The sequence below is a fragment of the Eulemur rufifrons genome, chromosome 14, assembly GCF_041146395.1.
Source record: "Eulemur rufifrons isolate Redbay chromosome 14, OSU_ERuf_1, whole genome shotgun sequence".
NCBI classification, from domain to species: domain Eukaryota; kingdom Metazoa; phylum Chordata; class Mammalia; order Primates; family Lemuridae; genus Eulemur; species Eulemur rufifrons.
Genome location: NC_090996.1, coordinates 26072467 through 26094332, shown reverse-complemented (window position 1 = coordinate 26094332; position 21866 = coordinate 26072467). Strand labels below are relative to the sequence as shown.

Below are 21866 nucleotides of genomic sequence, written 5' to 3'. Positions count from 1 at the left end.
GGGAATACCCTTTCTTAACCTAACAGCTCCTAGACTTGAACTTCACAAGGGTGGGCGTCATGTGACCGCCATCTTGTTTACTGCTGCGACCCAGGCCCTAGAACGTGACCAGGCGCACAGTAGGTGTCTGTTCACATTTGACAACCAGCCAGCAGGAGCAGGCTAGAAGACAAAGACCAACTTTTTGTAAAGGTTGAACCTCAAAAATGGTACCAAACCCAACACAGTCATAAATACAGTCATGGTTTTATTAAATAGGCACAGGACTTTTGACCTTTATCAAACTGGAAACCAAACAGACTCCAGCCCCAAGTTCCGGAATGGGGAGAGAAAGCAAACACAAGGGTTATGGCTTTATCACTTGGCTTCCATTCCCTCCTGCAAAGAACTGAATGCTGTTGTTCATTCTTGAGAAGGAGCTTTATTGCCTGTTGGAAAGAATGTCCAGTAGACCTGGTCAGTCACACTTGGGCGAGTCCTTCTCACATAGGAACTGGGGATAGAAGAGAAGTCTTAGGTTGTACTCAGTCCCGGCTAAGCAGTAAGCAATCTCCTGGTCACACTTGCACATGAGTTCTTGGCATTTATTCTCTGCCGGTCCTGGAAGAAGTGGGGAAACTGAGGTTAGAGTAGGGACCTGCAGAGACTGAAGGGTAAACATGGGGAGAGCCAGTAAAGCCGGAGGCAGGATGGGTCATACGTTGCATTTCTGAGACACTTGACAGTTTCCCAGGTGATCTACATCAGCACGGCAACCCCAGGAGGCAGATGACGTCAGCCCCATTTTACAGAAAAGGAAATTAAAGTTTCAAATGGCAGAGTCCAAAGCTTGTAGAACCTTTGACTTCTCGTCTGCATCAATATGACACTGTTTGGGAATCCATTTAGACAAGATAGTAGCTGCCTGGGTTTGGAATGCCTGCTCTGCTATGTCCCAGCTCTGCTATGTCCTACCCTTCCTGAGCCCAAGTCCTCATATAATGTGGGAGCATTATCCACTGTGCAGGGTTATCGAGCAGCCTGGGTAAGAAGCCTACGTAAAGTGCTCCCTCCTGCATTTCTCTGCCTCCTTTCTCCAAGTCTCTTTCAGATGCTCTTTCAAGAAAAACAGCTTATTTTAGGTAACAGTCACATACTCTATCTCACCCCTCTGTCCTAGACCTAGCTTACACAGACATGCAGAGGTTGCCGCACAAAGACAAGACTGGAGGCCCCACTGCTCCGTGCCCTCAGGAACCCGATGGCATCACGTTTTTCAAGAAGAATAAAAACTTAAAAGGAAAAGTGGCTCCCAAAGGTTAAGCTTAAAATTAAGTCCTGCCAGTAAATATTATTATAGGTTAAAACATTTTTTTTTTTTTTTTTTTTTTTTTGTTTGAGACAGTCTCACGTTGTTGCCCAGGCTAGAGTGAGTGCCATGGCATCAGTCTAGCTCACAGCAACCTCAAACTCCTGAGCTCAAGCGATCCTCCTGCCTCAGCCTCCCGAGTAGCTGGGACTACAGGCATGTGCCACCATGCCCGGCTAATTTTTTCTATATATATTTTTAGCTGTCCATATAATTTCTTTCTATTTTTAGTAGAGACGGGGTCTCGCTCTTGCTCAGGCTGGTCTCGAACTCCTGACCTTGAGCGATCCACCCGCCTCGGCCTCCCAGAGTGCTAGGATTACAGGCGTGAGCCACCGCGCCCGGCCTAAAACATTTTTTTAATATATTTAAGTGAGGCCCATAAATGGAAAATGGGCCAAACCTGTAATTAAATAAACAACTATGTTCAGAATATCTCCAAACAGAATAAGGGAATATTTTTAGCCAAAAATGCATAATAAATATTTTGGTTCTTTTCGTTTGGTTCAGGGAGGACAGTTCTGTAAACAGGCATAGACTCCACCAGCCTATTTTATAAACATCATTTTCACAAGGGTAAGAAACAAACAGAACATGTAAGTTGAAGAGAGAAGGGAAAGATTTTTAGCAAATTTCCCATTTAAGCCCATTTCAACTCCTCTCCAGCCACACTGGAAGGGAGCATTTTAGGGACAAGTTACTTACTCTCCCCAACTCTAAATGAGAGGGCTGAATGAGACGATGCCTGGGGCATTTTCAGTCCTAAAAAATATATATTATGTCTCCATATTAATTCATCTTTGCTCTGAGCCAACTCCTAATTCATAGTAAGGACTTATAGCTGAGAATCCACACATATCTAAAACCATACATCTAGTAAGACTTATGATAGCCTCTTTGCCCCAGAGCAAATCAAGCCTGCAGAAGCTGGGGGTTTAGTGCAGAGTCACATCAGATCTTTAATTCTCTCTAGAGGAGGTAGCAGAGGTCAGAGAGGAGTTCAGATCAGGATGAGAGAAGGAGGAGAGGGGAAGAGAGAGAAGAAAAATCTCCCTCCAGTCTGCTTATCATGTTAAACCCTTTTCTCATCTTCACAACACCCATCTTCCAGGTGAGAAAACTGAGGCTCAGAGAGATCAAATCATTAGCTCAAAGTGATGGAACTCTCATCCATCTAGGGCCAAGTCATTTTCAACAAAGGCACCAAGACTCTTCAATGGGGAAAAAATAGTCTCTTCAACAAATGGCGCAGAGACAACTGGATAACAACATGCAAAAGAATGAACCGCCCTACCTCACTCCATATGCAAAAGTTAACTCCAAATGAACATAAGAGTTAAAATTAGAAAACTATTAGAAGAAAAAATAGAGGTAAACTTCCATGACCTTGGGTTTCGCAGTGGATTCTTAGGATACCAAAAACCCAAGCGATAAAAAATGAAACAGATAGGCCGGGCACGGTGGCTCACGCCTGTAATCCTAGCACTCTGGGAGGCCGAGGCGGGTGGATCGCTCGAGGTCAGGAGTTCGAGACCAGCCTGAGCAAGAGTGAGACCCCGTCTCTACTAAAAATAGAAAGAAATCATATGGACAACTAAAATATATACATACAAAAAATTAGCCGGGCATGGTGGTGCATGCCTGTAGTCTCAGCTACTCGGGAGGCTGAGGCAGGAGGATCGCTTGAGCCCAGGAGTTTGAGGTTGCTGTGAGCTAGGCTGAAGCCACGGCACTCACTCTAGCCCGGGCAACAGAGTGAGACTCTGTCTCAAAAAAAAAAAAAAAAAAAAAAAATGAAACAGATAAATTGGACTTCATCAAAATTGAAAACCTTTGTGCTTCAAGGATATTACCAAGGAAGTAAAAAGACCACCCACAGAATGGGAGAAAATATTAATATTTGCAGATCACATATTTAATATGGGTCAGTATCCAGGATATATAAGGAACTCTTACAACTCAACAGCAAAAAGACAAACAACTCAATTAAAAATGGGTTTGAATAGACATTTCTCCAAAGAAAATACAAAAATGGCCAAGAAGCACATGAAAAGATGTTCAACGTTATTAATCATTAGGGAAAAGCAAATGAAAACCACAATGATATACCACCTCATACTCGCTAATAAAAAAACTAGAAAATAATAAGCGTTGGCATGGATGTGGAGAAACTGGATCCCTCATGCATGGCTGGTGAGAATATAAAATGGTGCATCTGCTGTGGAAAACAGTTTGGTGGTTCCTCGAAAAGTAAAAGATAGAGTTATCATATAACCCAGCAATCCTAGGTAAATACTCCAAAGCATTGAAAACAGCTATGCAAATAAATACTTCTTCATGAATGCTCATAGCTGCACTATTCACACTAGCCAAAAGGTGGAAGCAACCCAAATGTCCATCACTGGATGAATGGATAAATAAAATGTGATATAGCCACAGAGTGCATATAATTCAGCCGTAAAAGGAATGAAGCACCAATACATGCTACAGCATGAATGAACCTCAAAAACATTATGCTAAGTGCAAGACCCAGACACAAAAAAACCCGCATATTGCATGATTCCATTTATATGAAATATCTAGATGAGGTAAATTCATAGAGACAGAAAGCAAACTGGTAAATTTGCCCGGTGCTGGTGTTAGGAAGAAGTGGACAGGCTTAGCGGGCATGGATTTTTTGAAGCGGAATGATAAAAATGTTTCGGTGGCTCTTGGATGACATTGTGAATATACTAAATATCACTGAATTGTACATTTTAAATGGTTTTTGTTATGTTTATTTTCAACTGAAAGAAAATAGAAATAAAACGGATGGAGCCAGTTGTCTGGATCGTGTCCAAGTCTTCAGATAACTTCGAGTCTCACCGTCCGAACTCCGGCCTTACTTACATTCTGCCTGTACTACTGCTCACTTCCCAGTTTGTAAATTGATTCAGCTTTTTGCAGGGAAACCGTAAATGGCAAACACCAAGCATCAGAAAGTCATCTTAAAAATACATTTTCCTCCTCACTCCTTTTCTTATTGTTTTGTTTCAAAATCAGGTAAGATTGCCCTGAGAGACACAACATGTTTAATTGTAGTTTTATTTTTCTTTTAACTTTAGAAGTGAGTCGGTTCAGTAAAATGTAAACTGTGATGGGAGAATGGCTTATGTGACAATTATCCTCATTAAACACATGTTGCTTGTGGTTACAGATAAATAAACATTTAGGTAAGTAGACAGATACAAAGAATTTTTTTTTTAAAACCAGAATTAAATGTAGGTATAGAACTGTTCTTAAATAAGAGAAGCCAGAAGCCTGCGCTCTCTGTTAAAAAGAGGTCAGCAAGTGTTCAGGAGATGCTAAAGCTAAATTAGTAGCACTGAACTGAGACTTTCTCTTCCACTCAATTAGAAAGATTAAAAGAGAATTGCAAGAGAAGTAACTTTCTCCTTTGGGGGCTCAGGGTTAGAGCTGCATTCACGCAATCCTCAAAGCCCTGTGATCGTGGGCTATTGCTGTGTCATCCTCACTGGAGAATCTGTGTTGGGTCGTTTCTCCAATGACACCTACTATGCGTGAAGCATCGTGCGTGTCATTGTCATTTCATCCTCATCACAAGCGGCCTTGATTTTTACCCCCAGTTTACCGATGAGGAAACTGAGGCTCTGAGAGATCAGAACTTGCCCAGTCACACAACTAGAAATGAACTAAGGCAGAAGCTACAGACCACCAGCCGAGGGCTTGCAAACTCAGATGTCCACTGGGGCAGGTGGTGTCAACGAGTGAAGCAAGGGAGGTACATCAAACACAGGAATGCTCTCCATTTGCACAAGTAAACAGGCTCAGCACTCTCATTTTTCTCGAAACATTCAGCCGTTTGGTCTACCTTCTGTTTTCCTGGGTTTGTTAGAAATATTTCTCTTTTATAACAAAACCAGCAGCACAAGGAATATGAAATATGGTAATCGACACTTGTCCTCAACGTCATACAGAAAATAGGGCACAGTGGAGACTGGGGCAGATGAGAGAGACAGGCCCTGCCTGTGAGTGACAGCCCCTCTAAGCTCCAGCCAATGGCGGCTACTGGGTGTGATGCTGTTAGAGCCTCCAATTTTTTAAGGAAAACTAAACATTCAGAAGTTCAGATTTTATGTGAAATATATTGATTTTTCAAATACTGGCTCAAACTGCTTTTCCAAACATTGTGCAGATGAAGCAAAACATTTGCAGGACAAACATCGTCCAAGGAACATCAACTAGTGATATAATACAATTGTCCCCATTTTGTAGAAATGAAGGCTCTGTGTCCCGGGGAGGGGAGGACATTTCCTGAAGTCCCCAACTGGGAAGTGGCCACTGTTGCCTGGCTCAGCCGTAGGAAAAAGGGCCAAGGAAATGGACACATGTGGTACAGGCTCAGTCCGGGTTCTACACCCCTCTGTCCACTAGGGTGGGACCCTGCCAAGGCCTCTGACCCTCCTCACACAGATATTTGGGGCCAGAGGGTCATCACACCACACCGAGGTGGAGCCAGCCCTGCTGGTGAGAGGCTCCCACATGGTGGCGGGAGGTGAGGAAGTGCAGGTATGGAGCCCTCCTGTCATCCTCTTTCTTTTCATTTATTTTTGTATTTATCACATTTCATTGGGAAAATTTGCAAAACTACAGAGAGTTAAATTGTTCAGAGAACACCTGTATATTACACAGATTAATATTCAGCTTCATCACTTAGCCCTCCATCAGTCCATCCCTCTCTCTACCCATCCATCTGCCTTTTTGTTTTGTTTTGTCCTGATGCACTTCAAAGTAAGTTGCAGACATCAGTGCGCGTCACCCTTAAACACTTCAGGCTGTGCATTCCTTTCCTTTTACACTTTCAATTCACAAGTAATTCATGAAGACATTCTCCTTGTAAATAACAGACACACACAGAGAACATGAAGTTGCCTTGTACCGTTGCCCCCTCAACCTGATCTTGTCCCTGGAGATGACCACAGCCATCCTCAGTTTGGAGCATATCCTTACCCAGCTTTTTCTGAGCTTTGTGGGTGGCCACATGGAGCCATGGAAAGTAGTACTATTTTGCAAGTTTCTTTTCTTTTCCTTTTTTTAAACACACAAATGGTGCTGGACTAGAAAGGTCATTCTGCAGTTTGTTTTTTTATTCACCCTCTTTCTGTGTCAGCACATATGGCTCTACCTTATACCCTCCCTCCAGACTGCAGTGGGAATACATCATGTGTTTCTTTACCCAGACCCCTTCTGACACACATTCAGGTTGTTTATACCTGGTGTCATTTCTGTCTTCTTCCTTTTTGTTCCAGACATAAAAGAAATAAGTTTCTTGCTTTTTCTTTTTTTTTTTTCCAAGTGCTCCGTCTTAAAGATCACTTACACTAGATAAACCCAGGTGTGGTCAGTCTATGGAGCGTTGCGAGCAGTGGTATGTTAGTGCAACAGGGCACAGAAGTCATCTGGCTCTGCCGGGATGCCCAGGGGACACTTGAGGGGGTTGGTGTGTGTGTGGCACCAGGAACTCACCGCACAGGATGCTCTGATTGACGCACTGCCAGGAGTAGCGCTCTATCTTGGGACTGCAGCCAGCCTCTTCAGCACGACTGTAACAGCAGTCGTGACGATGGCAGCACCTGTGGATGTCACATGGGCAGAACAGCAGGTGGGTGAAGGCAGGGAGCTCTCCTGGCCACCCTCCCTTGCCAGGACGAAGGGTGAGTGAAGACCCCCAAGGAGCCAGCATCCTCAGGTCTAAGCGTTGTCCCTGAAAAGCCCCATGCACTGTCCCCAGCATACCCCGCAACCACCTCCAGCCCTTGGCAGTGCCTGAGCCCAGTGCCTGCCTGTCTCACTCTGAGTCTCGGAGCTTCTGGGCTCTGAGCTCCAGCTCCACTGGCCTCCTTTTTGTTCCCGGAGTAAGTTAAGCCCCTGCCACCTTCTGGCATTGCTCGTGTTGTACCCTCTGCCTGGGACAACTTCATGCCCCCTCCTGTCCTTTAGGTCTTAGCCCAAGCACCAGCCCCCACCTTGGGACGTCATATAGGCCTCATCTGACCTCCCCAGGCTACACCCCCCCCCCCCCCCCCGCATGAAGCCAGTTCCTTTTCTTTAGGGCAGGTTTATAATGGAATCCTCATCAAAAACCTCATTAGCAACTATAACCGGAACTATGTAGGCAGAACCATGTCTGTTCAGTTCCCCACAGTGGCCCAAGGCCCAGCCCATAATAGGACCCCAGGAAACATCTGCTATTGAACAATTCCCTGAGGAAGACTCACAAACGCCCCTATACCTGTCAATCATTCACTCCTTTATTCATTCATTCATTCACTGGTATTCTCTCCATCCACCCATCAGCCAATCCCCCAGCGAGGTGTGGTGCAGAGAGGCCAGCATTTCGGGGAGCCCCCTGTCTGGTAAGGCAGGCAAACAGCCCCCAGACACATGCATGGTGAGAAGTGCTGGGATGCGGCGTAAGCCATGGGGAACCCTAGGAGCCCAGACAGGGTAGCAGGCCCAGCCAGGCTTCAGGGAAGGCTTCCTGGAGGGGGTGAGCCACATCTGAAGGACATGCAGGAACCAGACGGCCAGAGTGCAGGAGCGCATGGAGCTCAGCAGAAGCAACCAAGACGCAGGGGTAAATAAAGACCTCTCAGTGACAATCATGGCCTCCAGTCTAGGGGAGAGGCAGCCAAATTCTGCCCTCTGCTACCTACAAGCTTTGTGGAAATGGGTGAGTGGCTGGGCCTCTTTGAGCTTCAGGGCTGTCACCTGTAGAATAGGGATAACTTTCACGCCTGTCTCCACAAATGGCAGTGAGAGTAAATGAGAGGAAGTCACAGAAAGATCTCAGCCCACAGCCTTGCACAGGGCAGGCACTTCTCACACGGCAGCAAGAGTGCCCAGGTTGGGGGCATGAATCCAGCCAGACTGCCTGGGTTCAAATACCAGCTCCCATGCCTTCCTTGCTGCATGACCCCAGACAAGTTACTTAACCTTTCTGTGCCTCAGTTTCTTCGTCTGTGAAATGGGATTATTGTGAGGACTCAAAGGGATTCTCAGAGCAGTTACTAGTGCATAATAAGTCTGGTTACCTTTATGTTATTTTTGAGGCAATGTAATCAATCAGCCCATTGTCAGGGTAAGGGGCAGCTGGCATCAAGATCTGGCCTCATTGGCCATATTGCCCAGAAGGTCCTCTGCCTTCAAGGGAGTACCACATGCTGGGACCTTCCTGGGCCAAACCTCAGCTTCAGCTTTGGGTATTTCCTTGTGGGTCTTGACTACCCCCAGGGGTGAAGGACCTTCTGGCCTGGGCCCAAGCACGCACTCACCAGTCAATGGCATCCCGGGGCTGGCCATGGCCACCGAGGCCACAGTGGCAGCCATAGTTCATGTAGGCGATGGGGGTTCGGGTGCCAACACAACTCACAGTCCCCGCCAGTTCCAGGATCCCACGCCGGTGCACATGTGACCTCCTGGAGGCTGGGATGTGGTGGCGGTAAACAAAGGTCAGAGGCTGCGGGGCTGTAGAGAAGGGCAGTAGCCTGGAAAGGGCCTGGATGTTGCAGCCAGACTGTCTGGGTTTGAATCTTACTTCCCAGCTGTGTGACTTTGGACAAATTCCTAACCTCTCTGTGCCTTGGTTTCTTTGTCTGGGAAATGGGAGGGTAAGGTGACCTCAACTCATAGAAAGAAGTGAACAGTGCATGAAAAGTACCTGGCCCATGACAAGGACAGTTGTCATATTATAATCAATATCCTCAAGGCAGCCATGAAAAAAAAAAAAGAGTCACAGCCTTTGCACAGGCTGATCCCACTTCCTGCAATGTCCCAATTCCCAATCCTGTCGTGTCAACTCCACACGCAGTCAGATTACAAGTCATGCATCAGATGTTTGTCCAGTTGCCTGTTCTGGGCACCGGGCATCAGAGATGAGCTAAGTAGGGTCCCTGTCACCAAGGATGTCTCCTCTGGGGGGTCCCAGTCCCTGAGGCTCCCCTGGGCCCTGCCACTCCCCTCCAGACCATGGCTCAAGGGCCTTTGCATCTCCTCTTATTTACCCTGCCCAGACAGGGAGGCCCCTTGGCCTGAGTCCAGCCCTCTCCCTGGATCCCGGGGCAGCCCCGACACACAGCAGTGCCCAAGAGCACACGACTGCAACCCCTGCTCTGGACAGGCGAGAAGGAGGAGGCCAGCTGGGAAAGGTGCCTGCCACACTTGCACAGCCCACAAGAGCCCGAGCTGAGGCTCTTGCCCGGGCTCTGACTCGCAAACCAGTGCTCCTCCCTCCTAGCACAGTACCAGCAGGGGAAGGTGGCCTTTCAGGGTGACAGAGCCAAGGGCCTTGGCAGCAAAGCAGAACCTCACTCCCAGGCCCGCCTACTTCCCGGGAGTCCCCTCTCCACCGCCCTGCACCCAGTGGCAGTCCCAGCGCTGCCTTTGGTCATCTCATCTCTTTCATCTCTTTTGTGTCTAGAGCATGTTTTCATCACACTGACTTTTTGAGGCATCAAGACCAAGTTTAAATTCAATTTGTTTGTTTTCCTCGATCAAAAAAGCAGCATATGGGGGAACAGAGATGAAGCAAATAGGAAGAAAATGTGAAAATGAGTTTAGAGTTCAAAGCTTCACCTTCCTCTCTGGTGACCAGTCCTCACTCTCCCCGCAGCCTGAGCCTCTGCCTCAAACCTCCCCGGACTCCCCCCAAGTCTGGACAAGCTCAGGGACATCACTGCACCCCAAGGCCTGGTGGCAGTCAACCCCTCTAAACTCTCCAGTGTCCCCCCAGTTATGCCTTGTCACCTACACATTCTGCCGAAAATGCCCTCATCCCCCCACCCCTGCTCACCCTGCTCATTGGGCCACCTCCTTCCAGAGTCTGCCTTGCCCCCCAGGTGGCCACGGGGATCCTCCCCATAGAGCGCTGCTGTCTGCCTGTGGGAGCAGCCTCCAGCCCAGCCTCTGAGAGCAGATCTCCGACTCGGGCAGCTCTGGATGTCCCCGGCACAGGGTGAGCTTCCAGGAAAGGTCTCTTGACCTCCGGATCCACCAAGCCCCATGGAACACTCCCACTGTAAGCGCCCCCTGACAAGGCCCCAGTCCTATCTTCATACCCTGAAGCTGTCCCCGGAGGTCCCCGCTTCCCCTGACCTGAGCACTCCCCTGTCTCACAGAGGCCTAGGAACAGCCCCATGGAGGGCCCAGGCATGGGCGGCCACCAGGCGCTGGGTTTAGAACCAAGCAAAACACTCCCTCTGTGCCAACATAGGTGGGGCAGGTCACGCTGGGGTCTGTTTGCTCTGTCTGCACACTGTAGCCTCCTCTGGGAGTGCCAGGGCTGCCTGGGCATCCTTTGGGCCCAGGGTCTTTGTGTGTGTCTGTTTCTCTGCGTGCGTGGGCGCGAACACTGTGCCCTGGGGCTGTCTCAGCTTTCCTCGAGTTGTGTGTGCACGTGTCCCTTTGGGGTATCTGCCTGCGTCTGCAGCGCGGATCGGTGGGGTTCCCTACACAATGAGCCGTGCACCTGAGTGCCCGGGTGAGTCCAGGGCTGTTTGGAGGCTGCACTTTCCATGCTTGCAGCGTCTGTATACTTCCCTGTGAGTGCGTGTATCTGCGCACCCCAGAAATGGCAGGTCACCAGGGGGGCCTCGCTGAGGGTGGCCCCTAGGGGTGGGTGAGAAGGGGACGCTCGGTTCTCCCTCCCGCGAGCCCGCCCCTTCCGCCCAGCTCCTCTCCCCCTCTGGTGTCCACCTGGTGGTCCCAACTCAGACCCCACAGACAGGTGGAGTGAAGGGTCAGCGCACAGGAGCCCAGTCCAGGTGGGTGGGGAGGGCTCCGGGTTGCTGGAGAGAGCGACAGCGGCTGGGGGGAGGGGGTCTGCAGAGGACTCAGAGCCCCTGTAGAAGGGCGGGGCCGGTTCAGAGTCCCTGAGAGGAGCGAGTGAGTGGGGGCCCCTGGAGAGCACTGGGGTCCAGGGCTCCTGGGCCCCCAGGAAGGATGAGTGCGTGGGTGTTAGAAGAGGGGGCTGGGGGCTGCAGGGCGCCTGGGTCCCTAGGGAGGGCTGGCGGAGTCCCGGGAGCTCCTGGGTCCCCGCAGGCGGTTCCTCACTCACCGGCGCCGGGTCCGAGTCCAGGTCCCAGCAGCAGAAGCCGCAGGAGCAGCAGCAGCAGCAGCAGCAGCATGATTGGCGGGCACGGAGGTAGCGCCCCGTCGGAGGGCGGCAGGTGCGGGACCGTCGGGCGGGCGGACCAGGGTAGTCACCCAGCCCCGCCGCCCCCCACCGACCCGCCGCGCCCGGCCCCGCCCCCGGCCTCACCTTCCCGCGGGCGGAGCCAGGCAGAGGCGGGCACCTGAGGCCGCGCGGTCCGTCCCCACCTCTGCATCTTGGTCACCCGATGGGCTCGGGACGCCAGCTGGGGCGCTGGGGCCAGGAGGACGTCAGGCCTCGGGATGTCTCCTTGGCTTAAGTGAGCTCAAGGGCGCTCAGTCGACGTTATGGTTTCCTGCAGCCCCTTCCGGGCGCCCACCTGGCTACCCCAAAAAGAGCAGGAGACTTGGGGATGGGTGGTACTGAATTTACCTTAAATGTGTAAATGTAGGACACTTTGCACTCCTGACACACCTCGAAATCAACTCTACGATCCCGCCACCATCGCCATAGCGGGGAAACTGAGGCAGCCACAGCTGTGCCCAAGGTCACAGTGGATTCTGGTGAAAGATGGGGCTGGGACGGGGGAGGGCAGAGAGGCCACAACTGTGGCTGAGCACGCCAGGCATCCCACACCCTTTGGCCTAACATCTCTCATCTGTGCAAGGGTAAGGAGGCCACCTCCCGGGGACCGTGTGAGCCAGGAAGGCAGACACAATGTGTGCCAGCATTGAAGAGATGGCAATCACAGTCCACGATATCTCTTCCCTTTTTGTCCCTAGTGCCGGTGCTACCCAAATAGTCACTAATTTCTGTTGATTTCATCTCATAATTACTTCTGAGAGTGGGACCCTAGACCCCTCCTCCTGTCTCCAGTAAAGACAATGACAACAAAGGTGATGTGTCTCCAGCTATTCCGGCACCACCAGCAGCAGGTGCACCATCTTATCACAACCTGGGGCCCCTGGCAGTCCCTTTCACAAGAAGATACTGAGGGTCAGAGAAGCTAAGAGCCAAGAAGTAGAGGAACCGCGATTCTAACTCATTTTTACCTGGCCCCAAACCTCTCTCTGCCTCCTACTGTGAACATCTGTGGCTCCAGTCCCTTGTCTGCCACACTCGTGGAGTAACTGTCTCCCCACTTGGATGTGAGCTTCTCAAGGCCAAGTCTGGGGCTCCTTCCTCTTGTATGCCCAGCGCTGGCCTGCCCAGCCCACCCTAGGTGCTCAATAAAGGCTTTTTATATAGAATGTGGCTTATAGACATTGCAAGACTTGGAGTTGCAGAGGATGTGTGTAATGAGGCTCAGAGTGCTGTGCCTATCAGGAAATGGGTCTAGCTGAGAACTGGGCCAAGAAACAGGGACTCCCCTGATCCCAGTGCTCATAGCCCCCTGTCCAGGGTGGACTCCTGCAGATGGCCAGGTGCATTGCCTCAGTGTTTGCTTTCAAACCGAAGCCTGAGGAAGACAGTGGGATGCCCTTTTGACAGATATGGGAAAACTGAGCTCATAGCAGGCACAGAGCAAGAAACTGATTAGTGTGTAGAAGACAAAGCTAATCACCACGCATTATTCAATTCTTCATTCATTCATCACTTAGCTCCCAGGGCCAGGCCCTGTGCAAAGTTAGGGCAGGAGAACAGGCCCCATTCCTGCCTCAAGGAGCTCACATGGGCTGAAGGGACAGGCATGAAAGCTCCAAGGGACACGAGGATGTGACCAGGGCAGTGACAGTGGAAGGCACAGGGCTGTGGGCACCCAGAGTGGGGCCCCGTGGTCCTAACTGAAAGCAGGGCCCAGACCCAGGACTGTGGAGCTGGTGGATTATTAGGGGAAGCAGATCCAGGGAGCGGAGGGAGGGACTGGGAGAGTGAAGGAGAGAAAAGCTAGAACAAGGGTGCCTTGACAGAGGTGGCCACACTGAGGGCGACTGAGGCTTTACCCGAAGGGATCGCCCAGGAATCCATCTAGAAATTGTATCATAACTGTCTGCCCAAGGGACAAATGGGAGAAGCTTTTATCCCCAGGTTCCTGCCTCCCGTTCCCTGTGGGCTGCCCCGTGGGAGCAGGGCAGGAAGTGAGGGATGCGTGAATGTGGTCCAGGCTTGCGTGGACTGTTTGCCAGAGCCCTGGCTGGAATCCGAGCTGAGGCCAAGGAGATGTGAGGCAGGAAACAGAAAGTGCCCAACCTCTCCCCGGCCAGCTCAGGGGTGGCAGGGAGCTAAATCCTCCAGACTAGATGTCTCAGCTGAACTTGCCAAAGTGGATGAGAGCGGTGAGAAATGGAGAGAAAGCAGGCTGGGCAGAGGAGCCTGGCTGGGCAGAGGAGCCTGGCTGGGCACAGGCCAGCGGGTGTGAAAGAGCCCATGTGAAGAGGATTCCTAGAATGTGGGGTGACGTTGGGAAGCAGTGCAAGACGGTACAGGCCTCCACCTGCTGGACAACCTTCGCATGAAGCTCCAAGCAGGAAATCAGTGGGTCAGATGGGAGAAAACATTTTCTTACAGTAAAGATTGTGAAACCGGCCGGGCGCGGTGGCTCACGCCTGTAATCCTAGCACTCTGGGAGGCCGAGGCGGGTGGATCGCTCAAGGTCAGGAGTTCAAGACCAGCCTGAGCAATGAGCGAGACCTCGTCTCTACTAAAAATAGAGAGAAATTATCTGGCCAACTAAAATATACATAGAAAAAAAAAATTAGCCGGGCATGGTGGCGCATGCCTGTAGTCCCAGCTACTCGGGAGGCTGAGGCAGTAGGATTGCTTAAGCCCAGGCGTTTGAGGTTGCTGTGAGCTAGGCTGAAGCCACGGCACTCACTCTAGCCTGGGCAACAAAGCGACACTCTGTCTCAAAAAAAAAAAAAAAAAAAAAGATTGTGAAACCATGGACTGGTCATTGAGAGAGAGAGAAGGAAGTTGGAGAGTGTATGTTGGTGGGGTTAGAGCGCTCACTAATGTAAGCGTTTCTGTTTAACAGAAGGGAAGGCCCAGGGTCTTTGGGTCCTAATAACCCTGGAGGGGATTCAACCGCAGCTCTGCCAGCTCCAGGCCGTGGGACCTTGGGGGCAGCATGGTGCCTGGTGCCCGGTGCCTGGTGCCTGGTTTCAAAACACAATGGACGCCCAGCTGGCATGGGTGAGCATGCAGCGGGGAGTGGGGCAGTGACAGAGAATGCACAGGGGTCACCTCCCCGCACTGCAATCTTTGGGGTGACCTGCCAAAGGACAGCCTTCTGTCCTAAAAATCACCCGCTTCAGGGACAGCCCCATCGGTTGGACCCAGCTAGACCAGGCAAAATGTTTCCAGGTGCAATGACCGCTGCGGAGCTTGGCCCCAGGGAGGTCTGGGCCTTGGAGTTCCCACTTTGACCCCTTCCATTCTGGGCGCCTTGGCAGAGCCCCTTCCCCGGGGTCCATCGCTCCTCCTCCTTCCCCTCCCCCCTTAACTCCCTTCTTCCCTCCTTGCTCTCTCTTCCTCTCTGCTTCTCTCTCCTGTCACTCTACAAGCCTCTCTCTCTTTCTCTCTTCACTTCCTTGTCCTTCTCTGAACCTGATTCTCACCAACTCTCTCCATCTCTTCTTCATTTCCCCACCTCTTGGAGATCCTCCCTCTTTCTCTCTGGGTCCTTCCCCAGCCCCCTCTCCCCAGCTGTCACAGCCTCATCCCTCTGCCTTCATTTCTCTTTTTCTCTCTGTCTCTCTCTGTCGCTGGGGCTAGAGTGCAGTGGCGTCATCATAGCTCACTGCAACCTTAAACTCCTGGGCTCAAGTGATCCTCCTGCCTCGGCTTGCCGAGTAGCTGGGACTACAGGCACGTGCCACAACGCCTGGCTAATTTTCTATTTTTTTTTGTAGAGATGGGGTCTTGCTCTTGCTCAGGCTGGTCTGGAACTCCTGACCTTGAGCAATCTTCCCGCCTCGGCCTCCTAGAGTGCTAGGATTACAGGCGTGAGCCACCGCCCCCGGCCCATTAGCTTTTAAAGTAGCAGCATCAGTGCCGTAAAACTCCATCCCTCCTCTGGGTCCCACTGACAGCTTAGGGGAGGTACGGAAGCCATGGCAGCAAACTTCCGCCGCACATGTCTATTTGCCAAAACAGGAAATGGAAGGGGCCTGTCCTAGAGGATGAACAGAGACAATTCCAGACTAATAAGGAACAATCTAGAGAGAAGGACATCTATTTCCAGGACCACCCCCCACGCCTCCCACACCACCAACAGCAGAAGCTCCTTGTTTGCATATTAAGAGAACAGAGAATGAGAGGGAATGAAAAGTCCATTCATGTAATAACAGCAGGTTTGGATCATAATCCTGAAAGCCAAAATCCCAAATGTTAAAATCTCAAAAGATCAAAATCCCTAAAGTCTTAATCCCAAAAGATCAAAATCGCTGATGTCTAAAATCCCAAAAATCTCAATCCTGAAATATTAAAATCCCCAGTGTCCAAATCCTGAAAACCAAATTCTGGGGATGGGAGTAGTGTGTTTTTGGTTATATGCAGATAGTTGCATCGTGTCAGTTGCGTCGTGTTGGTTGGAACTATCAATAATAAAGACTGTCTGTATGTGGAAATTAAGTAGGTTTAAGGAGATGTGCAGGGCTGCCAAGTTGACAAGTGGTAGACTTGTGGACTTAATTGTAGGTGTCAATTTGACTGGATTAAGGAACACCTAGAAACAGGGCCAAGCATTATTTTGGGTGCGTCTGGAAGGGTGTCTCCAGAGATGAGTGTGTAAGTTCGAGTGACCTATGTTGGGGAAGGTCTACCCTCAGTGTCGGCAGGCACCATCCGATCCTCTGGGGACTTGAAAAGGACGAACACAGAGGGTGACTGGGTCTCTCTCTGAGAGCCGGGACAGGCTTTTCTTCGGCTGCCTTGGACATCAGAAATTTGACTCCACACATGCGCATTTACCACAACCTTGACTTTGTATGTAAGCCTTGTGCGTGTAGGTGTTATAAAAACATCAAAACTTCCTCCCTAAAGGAACAGATGTCCTTTTTGCACATCCACATGTGTGAAAGATAAAATTTCCCAAGATCTTAGAACTTTGGGTGACCACATATTTGGCAGTGACCCATCATAGTTTTTGATCCATATTGTCAAAAGACTTCGGTTGTTCGTCACAGTATTTCAGATGACTGCAGTTATAAAGCTGGGTGCACACAGTTACCAACCATACCGATATGCACTTATACATTTTGCTTTTTGACCTATTTCTTTATGAATGTAGTTTGTCTGCTGATAACTGTTACACCCGAGTGGCTGTTGTTAGTATATGTGAGTGTTTATGCTTCCCAAAATGTGTATGTTATTATTGCCTGTCTTATTGCATAAAGTGGCCTATGAAGCGTTCTGTCATGTTTTTGTAAGTTTCTCAAATAAATCCTCTTTTAAAATGTAAGCCGGGTGTGCTGGCGCGTGTCTGTAATCCCAGCTACTCGGGAAGCTGAGGTAGGAGGATCTCTTGAGTTGAGGAGTTTGAGACCAGCCCGGGCAACATACAAGATCCTGTCTCAAAGAATAAATAAAATGTAAATGAATGTCTTTTAGGTAATTTAAAAAATATATTATTATTATTATTATTAGAGACAGGATCTTGTTCTGTTGCCCAGGCTGAAGGGCAGTGGCATGATCATAGCTCACTGCATCCTTAAACTCTTGGGCTCAAGCGATCCTTCTGCCTCGTCCTTGCAAATAGCTAGAACTACAGGCCTGCGCAACAACGCCTGGCTAATTTTGTTATTTTCTGTAGAGACAGAGTCTCAGCACACATTGGCACTCCCGTTGTACAAAGGACAGCAACTCAGGATCACATAGCTGGTCAGCAGCACAGCTGATGTCAGCCCCCTGGTCCTGCCAAGGGCTCCTGGTCCTGCCTCCAGGGGCCACAAAGGCTCCCCATGGGTGGGACCTTGACACTGGCTTTGGGGAGCACAGGAATGACCTCCCCTGTTTGAAGCCCCAAACGGTGCACTTCTCCTTCCTTTCCCTGACTCTGCTCGGGCTACAACCAGGGTGACCCCGGCAACCCTTTATGGAAACCACGGGTCTCTGTCCCACTCACTTTTGGGCTAATCTGACTTCGACCCCTCCTATAACTGGTCTCTTTATGTGACCAGGACAATCCAATCCTGGGCCCTTTATGCAGGCAACGGCATCTAAATAGAATACAGTACTATATACCATTGTTTCCTTATACTTGTTTTGTTTTTGTTTTGCTTCTTTTCTTACGGTTTCTTTGTACTTGTGATAAAAGACATTGCTTTTCCACTTACAGCAGTGATGGAATGTTTCATATGTACAATACAGTTATGTAAGAACAAAGAGCTATGGGGTACACAGCAGTGATTTTAAGCTGTCGGAGGCCTGAATGAGTTTGGGAACACTCTGTGTAATCAGGTGAAAAAGACTTTTAGGAGGTCCAGCTGAGGACAGGGCCCAGGAAAGATGGTCATCAGTGGGGGTTTGTCCTGGTCACCTGGGCCCCTGGGTCCCTGCTCTCCACCTGGGCACTCCCCACCCATCACTCCTGGTGCTGCCAAGCTCTCTAGCTATTGTCCCCAAAAGTCAGTAAACAAATGCAGAATTCTGGTTAATGACAGGTATGTGAAATGATTCAGGAAAAAGTATACTAATGTCTAAAATTTAATTATGAAAGTACCAAAAGTATGAAAACCTAATGGATGGAGAGAGAGATGGATGGAAAGATAGGTATGTGATAAATCAACTTTAGTAAAATGTTAACAAATCAATGCTGTATATTTGAAATTTTTCGTAATAAAATGTAGGTGGTAATTAACAAAACCAAAACGCCTCATGTCAGTGATTGTTCTTTTGAACAACAGTTCTGAAAAGATTGATATGAGTGTGCTAGATGTTTGGATAATTATAGGAGAAATCCCAATTAGATTTTTTTCCCAATCAATTCATCAGGGAGTTAAAAAGTGCAAGTATATGCTAGTATGCAAGTATATACAGCAGAGCTGCTGCCTAGTGGGTTTAGGTTTTAAGAGAAAAGATCAAAATGGAAAATAAACCCCATGTCTCTTTCCAAATTAAAGGATAAAAAAAATGGTAGTATATTCATACCAAGGACTAATACAGAAAATATCATGAATAAATCTCAAAATGATTATGCTGACTTAAAAAATCCAACACACACACACACACACACTACAACCTATATGACTCTGTTACATAAAATTCTATCAAATTCAGATGCGTGTGTCAAGGAGAGATGGAAGGAAGGGAGGGAGAGACAGGACAAGAATGTTAAAAAGAAACAAGAGGAAACTTTGAGGAGTTTTGAATATGTCAATTATCATGATTTTAGTGATGTTTTTATGGCCGTATACATATGTCAAAATTCAATAAATTGTAAAATTTATATAGGCTCTGTTTATTATATATCCCTTATATCTCTGTCAAGATGTAGAAAAATATCTGATACACAAAATGAAAGGGGTTTAAAAACAATTTCTTGGACAAAATTTTGAAAATAATTTTTTTTATTTTGTAGAATGTAAGTTATAAAATAGTTTATATAATTAAGAAAAATAAATAAGTTACACACTTACACTGAATGGAAAAATCTACATTTTCTTTTGCCTGGAGAAAATCCTTTGAAAATAGCCAACAATATGCCAAACTTGTATCAATGAGAGGGAAAATATAATGAAAATTTCAAATTAAACGTATAAATTATATATGTGTATAGAGAATTATGTTTCAGGATATGGCTATAATAGGCAGTTGGTATAGAATTATATTGGAATTATTAATATTATTGCAGTATAAAGTGTAGGCTATACTTAAGGCCAAGTTTCTCAATTAATGGGTTTTTTTTCAATGTTTATTTTCATTCTGAATTGTTTTAAAGTATATGAAAGATTTGCAGAGTAGAGGAACTCTACGTAGTATAAAGTTAAAACCAGAGTATCAAGGCTAGTTAGAAAACACAATTCCAGGCGGGGCTGGTGGGAGTCTCGTGCACGCAGCGCCGTTACCGGGTACCCGCAGCCCAACGGCGCCACCACCGCGCACCGCGCAGCAGCGGGGGCGCAGCCGCCACCAAGGCCCCTGCGCAGTACAGCCACCCTCTGCCCTTCCTCCCTTCGCTCCCACCATGGCCCATCAGCTGAGGGCAGAGCAGACTGCTGCCTTCAAGGAGATTTCTCCCTCTTGGATAAAGATAGCAACGGCACCATCACAAGGAAGGAACCTGCAACTGTCATGAGGTCACTGGGTCAGAACCCAACGGCAGCTGAATTGCAGGATGTGATCAACGAGGCGGACGCTCATGCTAATGGCACCGTTGACTTCCTCGAAGTTTTCACTATGATGGCTGGAAAAATGACAGATACAGTCAGTGAAGAAGAAATCCCCGAGGCATTAAGAGTCTTTGGCAAGGATGGCGCCATGGTTACTTCAGTTGCAGCAGAGCTCGGTCAGGTCGCGACAAACTTAGGAGAAAAACTAACAGATGAAAAAGCAGATGAAATGATCAGAGAGGCAGGTATGGATGGAGACAGATAAGCTAGCTGTAAAGAATTCATACAGATGACGCCTGCAAAATGAAGACCTACTTTCAACTCCTTTTTCCCTCTCTAGAAGAATCAGACTGAACCTTACTTACCTCTTGCAGAAAAAAAGAAAAGAAAAAAGTTCATTTATTCATTCTGTTTCTATATGAGCAAAACTGAATGTCAAAAGTGCCTTCTGGCAACACAAAATCTGCATCGTCAATGGAAAAGAAGCCAAACTCTAAAGATTAATTTGAAGAGGTTTACTCTGAGCCAAATTTGAGGACTATTGCCCATAGCCACGCCCAAGAAGCCTTGAGCAAGTGGACACTCTGGGGCTGGGTTACAGTTTGGTTTTATACATTTCAGGGAGGTAGAAATTACAGGTAAAGTCATAAATCAATACATGGAAGGTATACATTGGTTTGCCTGAAAAGGTGGGCCATCTCAAAGGTGGGGAGGCTTTACCGGTTATAGGTGGGTTTAAAGACTCTTTGACCTGCAATTAGTTAAAGAAATGAAGCTTTGTCTAAGGGCTTAGAATGCTTTAAGTTAAGGAAGTCTATTAATCAGAGACAAGCTACCGGCCATATATTTGTCATGTAAGTTGAAGACCTGCAGGTGTGTCTTGCACAGCCTTAAGTCTGTTAATGGGTTACAAAGGATGTCCCCAAGAAGGGAGAGGAGCATGATGAGGCATGTCTGACCTCCCTTCTCATGGCTAGTAACTCAGTTTTAGGGTATCCCCTTGGCCAAGAGGGGGTCAGCCCATGGGGAGAGCCTTAAGATTTTATTTTAGTTCACAGCATGTACTGGTTGGTGGTCCTGTCCCCCATAGGTCAAGCTACACATCAGCTTTCCAATATAAATACCTGTACTACCTTAATGACAGGGACTCCTTAAAGTTCCATTTGCTGATGATGAACACACTGTTGGACTGGCCAGTTTTTCATGCGTGCAGACAGATGATTGAGCACAGTCAGGCATTTGTATTAGAGATGAAAAACGAAGAAACAAATTCAAACTAGAGCCTATTCAAATGGGTTCTAGTTCGATTTGTTTAGTATATATTGTCATTGCTGGTTTACTGAAAACAGACACATTTACAACTGGTTTTCAGCAGGATGACGTGCAGAAAGATGAATGAAGGACAAAGCATTGAGATGTAGCCCCACTAGTAAGACAGTCCTCTTGTACTTCCATGTTTCTGACCCATGGTGACGATGACACACAGTGGTGGCACAGCAGCTTATGTTGGGTTGGCATTGTCTGCATTGTACTAGAGTGAGATATCACTGAAGTGGTATTTTAATCTTATTTTTATAACCAAGTGATGAATGACTTTATCCATTGTGGGGACTTGCTCTTCCTTCACCATTCTCAGCTCTGGTTGTAGTCCCAGCAGAGAGAAAATAATGACTGCTTTGGACGATGGGTTGACTTATTCAAGTTCCAGAAAATCAAGATGAGTGGTTTCAATGAGATGATACAGGAATATCATAATATAACATTAGAACTAAAATATTCCAACAAATCATCTAGTTGAAATCTTATCAGCTGGTTCCCACTCCCTTTAGTAGGAACAAATCCCTTGCAGTGGCATATTGTTAGATATGGGTCTGGTTGCTTCAACAGAGACACAAAATAATGCCTTTCTCCCTTTTACTTAATAGTCTGGGTATATGCAGACCTTCCCTGGTTTAGCAGCTTCACATCTCAGGGACGAAACTTTCTTTTATATATTTGCTTCACCATCTCTAGGGTATTTCTGGGATGAGTTAACACCACGTCCACATTCCAGCCAGTGGGTTGGGGGAGTGCAGAAAGGAAAAACATTCTTCCAGCC

General features: G+C 48.1%; 1 protein-coding gene and 1 pseudogene across 1 annotated transcript; one reads left to right on the top strand and one right to left on the bottom strand.

Moving 5' to 3' along the window:
• Positions 1 to 401: 401 nt before the first annotated feature.
• On the bottom strand, positions 402 to 19625 carry LOC138394076 (group 10 secretory phospholipase A2-like). The gene is made up of 6 exons (XM_069485694.1): positions 19505 to 19625; positions 16262 to 16369; positions 11463 to 11588; positions 8683 to 8833; positions 6875 to 6981; positions 402 to 600 (listed from the first exon to the last, which is right to left on the bottom strand). The coding sequence occupies exons 1-6, from the start codon at positions 19623 to 19625 to the stop codon at positions 458 to 460; spliced, it is 756 nt and encodes a 251-aa protein (XP_069341795.1). The 3' UTR covers positions 402 to 457.
• Positions 19624 to 20075, top strand: LOC138394447 (calmodulin-like; annotated as a pseudogene).
• Positions 20076 to 21866: the final 1791 nt, after the last annotated feature.